The sequence below is a fragment of the Vicia villosa genome, linkage group LG6, assembly GCF_029867415.1.
Source record: "Vicia villosa cultivar HV-30 ecotype Madison, WI linkage group LG6, Vvil1.0, whole genome shotgun sequence".
Taxonomy (NCBI): Eukaryota; Viridiplantae; Streptophyta; class Magnoliopsida; order Fabales; family Fabaceae; genus Vicia; species Vicia villosa.
In genome coordinates this window covers 110,373,857-110,385,038 of record NC_081185.1, presented here as the reverse complement: position 1 = coordinate 110,385,038, position 11,182 = coordinate 110,373,857, and the positions used below count along the sequence as shown (strand labels likewise).

Sequence of the window (11,182 nt, the reverse complement as noted above, 5' to 3'; positions counted from 1 at the left end):
CTTTTCACAACCTCATAATCAATCAACCAAAAAGTAAGTAAACATTCTCTCCCCAACCTGAATTCAACCATATTATCAAAGTGTGAATACTCCCTACTTTCTAAGGCAAGGTAAAAATTCAAACCAAAAATCATGGTTGAGGGTTCAAGAAAACAAAGAATCAACATCCATACAAAAATGAGAACCAAACACTCATAAACAAGCATTTAGCAAAAACAACATGGACATTGACAAAAAGGCTCAAAAGGGACACTAATGATCACACACTCACAAGGTGAATTGAATATTTGGCTATGGTAGTTGTGCTCAAAATCAAACAAGTGCCTTGATCACTTTCGTGCATTCACAAAAACAATACAAACGAAAGATTAAACATAATAATATCCAGTTAAAACAAGAATTGTCGGTCTCTCGCATATATATACAATGAAAAGCCACCTCACATTTATGGTAAAAAGGGAAAACTAATTGTGATTCAAGTCATGAGCAAGTTATGCAAAAAGAATGAGTAATATGAAATGTGTACTAATGAAAAGTCTCATCAACATGCTATGCTATAGAAAGCGATAAACAAGTACCTTGTGACGTACAAATTTGAACAATCATTACCGCACAACCGGCATTTTGAATCTATCACAATCGGAGAATTACCAAATGCGACTCCAAGTAATCGGGCCAAAATTTGAGTCTAAACAACAACAAAAGAATTAAAAAATAAAACTATAAAATAATATACTATAAAGCCTTGGTGTAAGTGAGAAAAAGGCTAGGCAAGTGAACCATTAAAAAGAATTCACTGGCCAAAAGTTACAGGGCGCGCGACGCGCCCTCAAGACCGCGCGACGCGCCCTCAAGACCGCGCGACGCGCGCAAAGTTCTGCCAAACCAAGATCTTCAGCTCCCAGGCCGCGCGACGCGCCCTCTTTAGGCGCGACGCGCGCTACACCAGAAAAGCAAAAACCAGTCCAGAAGACTGCACAACTGGTGTAGCCTCCACTTAACACCTACACATCTCATTTTATACAACTAATAGAATTTACAAAAGTCAAAACCGTTGGGGTGCCTCCCAACAAGCGCTTGTTTTACGTCGTAAGCTCGACGCCTTTATTGTGCCCGGGTAGTATCTTCCTCCACGACACGCCAACGCTTTCGCCCCAACGCGAACCTAAAGAAAGTTTCCTAACCACACACGAACAAACATTACGAAACAAGAGAATATATAACAATACGTAAACAACATGTATTAACAAACAAGTAACGATAAGAAAAAACACAATTTTTACAAAAGTTTGGTGATATTAACTAAACAAGTTGAAAAGTGAAGATTTAAAATTAAAGAACTATCCTAGTTCAACTTGTTTAATAAGTCCACCAAACAAAATTAGAACATGTATCTATACAATCCACTATACAAAAGTATACAAGTATAAGGAAATTCACAAATATACGATATTCACAAAACTCAAAAACAAAGAAACTATCGCAATGCAAATTCAATAAAAACACCAATCCCCGGCAACTGCGCCATTTTGTTGGAGCGGTAAAGCGGCAAGCAACAAAAGTTTTGGAAATATTTATCCGGGAATTTATCGTGTCCACAGAGATTGGTGATACCGAATTGCCGTTCGACGAACTCTTAGTTATGAGTTTGGGTTAAAATAGGTTTTAAGCAAACAAGGAAAATATAACATTTGAACATAAAATAAATTCATTCTTGATAGAATAACTTATCTGGTTCGAATCTAAACTACTCCTCACAAACTTAGATTTATCACTCCGCCGTACTCAATCTACAATACTCATCAGAATCACCACATATCCCTCACATCAATGTCCATTTCTGCAACACCGACAGATTTCAACCATATTGCTCTTTCGACGATGTCTCCACCGATCGAACAACACAGAGGCATTAAACTCAGATATTATGTGGATGTTAACCCCAATCCTATGTCTAGAATCAAAAGCTAACAGGTTTTCCCCTAATCAAGATTTATGATGTCTATTTCTACAACAACACAAATCCAAAACATTCAAGCAAAAAGATCAAGAAAACACCCATTAAGATTTGTAAAGCAAATATATTATACAACTAGTACAAAGAGTAACAAACATCCATGAGTTTAGAGTATTTACATACAAACTCACCAAAAGAGAAATACAAAGAGAAGAGAAGAAGAAGAAAACCAAATCTTTCGCGGTGTCAATCACGAGCAAAGAAGCTTCGACTCCGGATCATCCGATTGCAAGCTCCAATTGTGTTTCCAAGCTAAATCTACCCAAAAATGACCTAGGATGAGTTGGGGTTCAAAAATACCCAAAACATAACCTAAAAAAATATGATTTTCGCATATTTATACAATTTTGGATCTGGTACAGCGCGCGTCGCGCGAAGGAGCGCGCGTCGCGCGAAGGAGCGCGCATCGCGCCCAACCTGCTGCCTTGAAAAAACAGCTTTTAGTAAAAATGGCGTAACTTGAGAACCGTAACTCCGATTTGCGCCCGGTTCGAAGCGTTGGAAGGCTTATTCAATTTCCTATCTAACAATGAATAAATGGCAGTCAAATTGATGATTTTTATCATCCTCATTTTGAGCCTTAACCACCGAATGAATTGATTTCGTCGCTCAAAATCGTGCGTTTGAAGTCGTGTCTTCGACACTTTATTTCTCATGCTCCAAATACGCAAGAATACCTACAAAAAAGAGTAGAAAACTATCTAAAAGTATAAAAGTGTATGAAAATATATCTATTCACAAAGTATACGTATTTGTGCACAAAACGGGGAATTATTCAACGGTATTAACAAAAAGTATCGATAAGTGCAACAAAACATATATACGAAATAACTACATTTTGGCACTTAACAACTCTCCCCAACTTGAATTTGTTTGTCCTCAAACAAGGCCAAACACTCAAAGAATCAAAAGTAAAAATCCAAAGAATCAAGAATCAACAAGATTTGGAAAAACGAAACAATTGTACGGTTCAAAGAAAAACGCCCAAACAAAGTAAACACTTACCACAATCCTACAACGAACATGAAATTGAAACGAATCCTAAGTACAAAAGTCATACAAAATATTCTAAAACAAAACAAGCTCAATCACGAATCACGTCTAGCAAAAACTCATCGGTAGATGAAAAACACCGAAAGGTGAGGACTTTGACACACACCCAACAATCTTGCAAACAATAGACAAAATTATGCATTCATCCAAAAATAGTATTGAAAATGCAAAGACACGAATCACAAGGGCTTTAAAGGTTGTAATGGGGCTCGGTTAACAAACAAGTGATAAGTCCTAAAGCTAATCGAAACAAAAACTTGCCTAAATCTAAGGGAGTAATTACTTCCACAAAGTTTCAAACAATATAATTCCAATCAAACTTCTTCTTCATCACATGTTTCACACCAAACACAAAACTTATTAACACAAATCTTTATTCCAAACTCTTTTTTGTTATGTTCTTTTTCAAACTTTTTCTCTTTTTTCTTTCTTTTTCTTATCTTTCTTTTTCACATTTTTTCTTTTCTTTTCACAACCTCATAATCAATCAACCAAAAAGTAAGTAAACATTCTCTCCCCAACCTGAATTCAACCATATTATCAAAGTGTGAATACTCCCTACCTTCTAAGGCAAGGTAAAAATTCAAACCAAAAATCATGGTTGAGGGTTCAAGAAAACAAAGAATCAACATCCATACAAAAATGAGAACCAAACACTCATAAACAAGCATTTAGCAAAAACAACATGGACATTGACAAAAAGGCTCAAAAGGGACACTAATGATCACACACTCACAAGGTGAATTGAATATTTGGCTATGGTAGTTGTGCTCAAAATCAAACAAGTGCCTTGATCACTTTCGTGCATTCACAAAAACAATACAAACGAAAGATTAAACATAATAATATCCAGTTAAAACAAGAATTGTCGGTCTCTCGCATATATATACAATGAAAAGCCACCTCACATTTATGGTAAAAAGGGAAAACTAATTGTGATTCAAGTCATGAGCAAGTTATGCAAAAAGAATGAGTAATATGAAATGTGTACTAATGAAAAGTCTCATCAACATGCTATGCTATAGAAAGCGATAAACAAGTACCTTGTGACGTACAAATTTGAACAATCATTACCGCACAACCGGCATTTTGAATCTATCACAATCGGAGAATTACCAAATGCGACTCCAAGTAATCGGGCCAAAATTTGAGTCTAAACAACAACAAAAGAATTAAAAAATAAAACTATAAAATAATATACTATAAAGCCTTGGTGTAAGTGAGAAAAAGGCTAGGCAAGTGAACCATTAAAAAGAATTCACTGGCCAAAAGTTACAGGGCGCGCGACACGCCCTCAAGACCGCGCGACGCGCGCAAAGTTCTGCCAAACCAAGATCTTCAGCTCCGAGGCCGCGCGACGCGCCCTCTTTAGGCGCGACGCGCGCTACACCAGAAAAGCAAAAACCAGTCCAGAAGACTGCACAACTGGTGTAGCCTCCACTTAACACCTACACATCTCATTTTATACAACTAATAGAATTTACAAAAGTCAAAACCGTTGGGGTGCCTCCCAACAAGCGCTTGTTTTACGTCGTAAGCTCGACGCCTTTATTGTGCCCGGGTAGTATCTTCCTCCACGACACGCCAACGCTTTCGCCCCAACGCGAACCTAAAGAAAGTTTCCTAACCACACACGAACAAACATTACGAAACAAGAGAATATATAACAATACGTAAACAACATGTATTAACAAACAAGTAACGATAAGAAAAAACACAATTTTTACAAAAGTTTGGTGATATTAACTAAACAAGTTGAAAAGTGAAGATTTAAAATTAAAGAACTATCCTAGTTCAACTTGTTTAATAAGTCCACCAAACAAAATTAGAACATGTATCTATACAATCCACTATACAAAAGTATACAAGTATAAGGAAATTCACAAATATACGATATTCACAAAACTCAAAAACAAAGAAACTATCGCAATGCAAATTCAATAAAAACACCAATCCCCGGCAACTGCGCCATTTTGTTGGAGCGGTAAAGCAGCAAGCAACAAAAGTTTTGGAAATATTTATCCGGGAATTTATCGTGTCCACAGAGATTGGTGATACCGAATTGCCGTTCGACGAACTCTTAGTTATGAGTTTGGGTTAAAATAGGTTTTAAGCAAACAAGGAAAATATAACATTTGAACATAAAATAAATTCATTCTTGATAGAATAACTTATCTGGTTCGAATCTAAACTACTCCTCACAAACTTAGATTTATCACTCCGCCGTACTCAATCTACAATACTCATCAGAATCACCACATATCCCTCACATCAATGTCCATTTCTGCAACACCGACAGATTTCAACCATATTGCTCTTTCGACGATGTCTCCACCGATCGAACAACACAGAGGCATTAAACTCAGATATTATGTGGATGTTAACCCCAATCCTATGTCTAGAATCAAAAGCTAACAGGTTTTCCCCTAATCAAGATTTATGATGTCTATTTCTACAACAACACAAATCCAAAACATTCAAGCAAAAAGATCAAGAAAACACCCATTAAGATTTGTAAAGCAAATATATTATACAACTAGTACAAAGAGTAACAAACATCCATGAGTTTAGAGTATTTACATACAAACTCACCAAAAGAGAAATACAAAGAGAAGAGAAGAAGAAAACCAAATCTTTCGCGGTGTCAATCACGAGCAAAGAAGCTTCGACTCCGGATCATCCGATTGCAAGCTCCAATGGTGTTTCCAAGCTAAATCTACCCAAAAATGACCTAGGATGAGTTGGGGTTCAAAAATACCCAAAACATAACCTAAAAAAATCTGATTTTCGCCTATTTATACAATTTTGGATCTGGTACAGCGCGCGTCGCGCGAAGGAGCGCGCATCGCGCCCAACCTGCTGCCTTGAAAAAACAGCTTTTAGTAAAAATGGCGTAACTTGAGAACCGTAACTCCGATTTGCGCCCGATTCGAAGCGTTGGAAGGCTTATTCAATTTCCTATCTAACAATGAATAAATGGCAGTCAAATTGATGATTTTTATCATCCTCATTTTGAGCCTTAACCACCGAATGAATTGATTTCGTCGCTCAAAATCGCGCGTTTGAAGCCGTGTCTTCGACACTTTATTTATCATGCTCCAAATATAAAAGTGTATGAAAATATATCTATTCACAAAGTATACGTATTTGTGCACAAAACGGGGAATTATTCAACGGTATTAACAAAAAGTATCGATAAGTGCAACAAAACATATATACGAAATAACTACATTTTGGCACTTAACACACACACATATGAATCAGAGTGAGCTTGCGAAATATTATCGTGTAGGTTCACAACCTCTTTTCTTAAAAAGCTTATAACTTCTGAACACATCACAGTGTTAGAGAAAAAATAACTTTCAAGAGAAGTAGAATAACAAATTAAGATTCGTTTTAGAAAGTTCACAACTTATAAACAACGACATATTTTCTAACAGAAGCTTTTTAACTCATCAGAGAAACTTTCATTCATCCTTGATACCAAACATTTTGATCTTATCTTCTGATGTTGATCTTTTTAGAATCTTATGATGCCAGATGGTCTTATACCGATTGTGATGTTCTGATAGCTTAGCCAGATTACTTGTCTATTAAAGCCAGTGAACTTTTACAAAGTTCCTGAATCAAACATCAAACATGGGTTAGTAGCAACATCATTTTATACCTCTTTGAAGATTACCTCCTATCCACCTGATTTTGAGTCTGCTTTGCCTTCTGAAGGGATCTTTGCTTCTGAATTTACTACGCAAGCCATTAGAGCTACGTTGGCCTGATCTTCTTGAGACTCATCTTCTAAGAAGTCAGAGCCTTCCCAAGTTGCCATCAGCCATTTCTTCTTGCTTTGGAGAGCTTTCTTCTTGGACTTGTCCTTTTGTAGCCCAAGACAACCGTACTTGAGGTGTCCTGCCTCGTTGCATTCATAACAAATGACTTCTTTGCCACTAGACTTCCTTTGGTCAAAAGTAGACTCGAAGCGACCATCAGTCCTTCTAGTACTTCTGAGCTTGTTACCTTGATTTCTCTTCCAGAAACGCTTAACCCTTATGGACAGCAGAGACAATTCATCTTCAATTTCATCAAAATCTTCTTCAGAATCCTCGATCTCTTTGGCTTAAAGAGCTTTAAACTTCTCAGAACCTCTAAAACATTTAAGCGTAATAGATTTTACCTTCTTCTGAGGTTCATCTTGTTCCAACTCAATTTCATGACTTCTTAGAGAACTCACTAGTTCCTCTATTGGAGTTGGCAATGCATTGTTGACTGAATTGATAGGGGAACCATGGCTATAGAGGTTGTTTTAGATAAGTATTGGGATAAAATTTGGTCAAAACAAATTTATTAATAGTAGTTAAGGCTCTTTTCAATCCAACTATTGTCTCGAGTTTTATCAAAATTTGTTGGTTAAATTAGCTTAATAGGATGAAAAGTTTAGACTTTATGATCACTCTTAGTTATCAGGAAGGAAACATGCGTGTGGATAATCATGCTAGCATTAACTTGAAGAATAGAAGATCATCTTGGTATGATCATTTGATCGTTGATAGTAGAGAGGTTTTCTTGTGTAACAAGCTTGGATTCCCCAAGCTTAGATGGGTTTCCCATTGAGGGGTTTGGTTTTTTCCTCTTTTCTTTTTTTATCCTTGTTTCCTTTTTCCATTTCAATACATAGCCTCGGTCCGTGTTTATTAAAAATTAGGTGATTTCTTTTTTCACCCTTAGGGTGTTGCTCACGCCTTTAAAAATTCGAAACTGCCCTCAGGTGTTTTCAAATATGCATTTTCGGACCCACCTTAAATCACATCATCCTTCATAAATTAAGCAGTCACCTCATTTTTGTCAAATATTAGTCCAAAGATGCATCTTCGAAAACACATGTGAATGCATTTTTAGCTATTTAAACGTTTGTATTTCAAATACTATGAGGTGTATTCAGATATGCATCTTCTAAATATACCAAATACAAATTCGAAGATGCAACTCCGAACTAAAATCAAATATAATAGGGGTGGCTCACAAATTTTATAGAAAATTAGTGCGTCCGAAGATGTATTTCTGAACTCTAGAGATATTTTTTATTTTTCACCAAGGATTTGGTTTGTGAGAAGGTATAGAGGTGGGAAAAGAAATTCCTAAAAGTTATTGTATACTAATTGTGTAGATAGGTGCATTTTTACTGAATTTGTGTAAAAAATTAGAAAAAAATCGATAAATACCAAAAAAACGCACACTTAAAAATATTTGTCCAAGTTTGGGAAAATTCAAAAATTTAGAGCATGATTATCAGCAATTCTACAAAGTTTCTACACATTTATCAATATTTCTGTGTCAAAGGCAGTTAGATATTTGAGTTTTTTAAACGTTCCCAAAGTTGCAACACTCATAAAGAGAGACACGGTTCTACATGTAAAGTGGCTCATACTTATTAATAAAAAAATCATTTTATCAATGAAAAAAATCAAGTAGATAATATTTGAAAAAAGTTTGGATGGATATTTGAGAATTATAGATGAGTTGTTTAAATAATTAAGAAGTGTAAAATAATATAAAAAATTAAACAAGTTTCACTTAAATAACTCAAATAAGTACGATGGACGTGGGTGCTATTGCGAATAATTTTATAAACCTCAATAAGCAAATAAGTTTGACAGATTTACTATTTATAGTTAAAATACAAAATGGTTATTTCAGCATATGTGTAGGGGAGTCAGCACATGTCTAGGGGTGTGGGGTGTTATTGACTCCAAATAAAACTCTCCAATTATTGACTCCTTATGTTTTCTAATGTAGGTAATCTAGTTCCGGAGTAGGCCCATGTTAGCCCATTGTCCTTTTGCAAGTGCCTCAACAAGCCTTGGATAAATGACCTTTTTTGGTTGAAGCAAAATTCTATTTAAAAAAGGTTGCAAATAAGTCAATTGAACCAAACTTAAGAGTAGTGTGTTTGCTAGAGGCAATGCTACAATCAAAAAAACTCCAAACATGGTGTAAAATAAATTCCATCAAAACATAGGCCTGCATATGCTGCAGAAGGAAAGATATTATATACATCTCAGCTGCAGAAAACCAATGTTGACTTGACAATTGACATGGCCTATTTTACATCACCAAGTGAATATGAAAGCCATAATAATACATAGAAAGAATTTGAATCCAATCTAGTTAAAAACATTCTTCTATAGAAACCAGAAAATGATCCCTAATCTATTTTTCGAAATCAGAACAATCCCTTAAGACAACATAGATAACTATTGCCTTGCTTCTGGTTCTTCAGAAGTTGGTTGTATGGAGTTAACGGTGGTAGGTTCATCGTGCCTATCAATATCTGCGTTCCTTTCTGAAGTGTGTGACGGCTCGTCAAGAGGTTGGCTCATGGTGAATGTCACAGGTCTCACATGTTTTGTTTCGGACGAGTTTTTTAATGGCAGACGGCATACTGGACAGGTAGATTGTTTCCTCAGCCATATATCAATGCAACAAAGATGAAAAGTGTGGCCGCATTTTGGCATGATCCGTAATATTTCTCTTTCTTTGTAGTCTGCCAAACATATTACACACCTGTAGAAGTAAACTCAGTTATTTATCTAACATTGGTTCCTTTTGCATAAACTTATTAATCTATTAAAAACCTGTCTAGATAAACTTCTTATTTAAGCGCTTATAACATCATCGCTTATCATATAAAATAATTTTGTATGAAGTCAATCTGTTTTCATATAAGTTATTCGTTGTTTTCATAAACTATCTTAGAGAACTTAAAGAAATAAGCTGAATACAGCTCATGAACATGTCATAAGCTGTTTTCATCAGCTCTTCAAAACAGTCTCACAAGTGTTTATGTCAATAGATAAGCTCCTATAAATCAATTCAAATAGGCCCTTAATCTATCATGTATCTCATACAACAACAACAACAACAACCAAGTTATATCCCGCAAAAACTATCATGTATCCGATATCAAGGAAAATATGAGAAACTTGTTCTCTATGACTTATAATTAATAAAAAGGGCTTAACTGTGTATCTTCAATGCAACCGAAAGCCTCTTGATTGAACTTCAAAGTGGGGATAGCTTCAAGCATAACTGGTTCAGGATCAGGATCATTAACATGATGTTCTGGCTATCAGTAAACAATGAAAAATTAAAAACTAAATCACCAAAACTTGCTAAGTTACAAAATTACACAAACCAAAAAACAGCTTATTTGGAGCTTAAAAGCAGAAGCTCTTATTGTTTTAAGGAAACAGAATGCAGCATTTGCATCAGACTCAGAAATTCAACATACACTTCAAGTACTGGATCAGATTTATAATCTAGAATTCACCATAACCAAAGAAAACTGATATAATAGTACTGAAAAAAAGTTCAATCAAAGAAAAAACAGAAAAAAGAATCCAAAAACAACACAGAATGAAAAATAGGACGATAGTTGGATAGTGAAATTACCTGTTCTATGTCATATCTTGATTCAATCTCATACATCATCCTAGATTCAACACCACCTCTAAGTCTTCCACAAATGATTCTTGTACAAACAAAAACAATGAAAGTGGCACTCATGCCAAATCCAATAACAGTTGTAACTAAATTTGTCCCTGAACCCAACATCTCCAACCACAAAAAAAAAAAATCAACTTTCAACAAAAAAAAAATCAACCCTTAAAAAAAACCCACAAGTTCAAATATACAAAGGGGTTAAATCAAAGCAAAGGAAAACAAAAAACCATGTTATAAATATAAAAATTGAAACTTTTTGATGTTAGAGTGAGTATATGAGAAAAGAAAAGAAACCCATATGAATTTATGAAGGAAGATGAGATTGAAGGTGGTGGGGGAACAGAAACAGCCAACTATAGGAGAGAGAAAGAGAGAGCAGTGATAAAAATTGACTCTTTTGATTTTCTCTCACTCTTAGAATATTGCTGGTAGGGTCCACTGTATGAGTCATAGGGTTCCCTCACCATCCGATCCAGATCAAACGGTTTAGATCATTTTTATGTTATAAAAATCAAAATTTGATCGGACGGTCATACATTAACCAAGATTTTAAATATCTGATGCGGTCATTGTCGTCTAAAAATAGTTTAATGGTTAGAAGTCACTCTTTAAAAA

General features: G+C 35.4%; 1 protein-coding gene across 1 annotated transcript; it reads right to left on the bottom strand.

The window, feature by feature from the left end:
* Positions 1 to 9,092: 9,092 nt before the first annotated feature.
* On the bottom strand, positions 9,093 to 10,937 carry LOC131612086 (RING-H2 finger protein ATL5-like). Its single transcript, XM_058883899.1, has 3 exons — positions 10,517 to 10,937; positions 10,087 to 10,190; positions 9,093 to 9,628 (listed from the first exon to the last, which is right to left on the bottom strand). The coding sequence occupies exons 1-3, from the start codon at positions 10,676 to 10,678 to the stop codon at positions 9,319 to 9,321; spliced, it is 576 nt and encodes a 191-aa protein (XP_058739882.1). The 5' UTR covers positions 10,679 to 10,937; the 3' UTR covers positions 9,093 to 9,318.
* Positions 10,938 to 11,182: the final 245 nt, after the last annotated feature.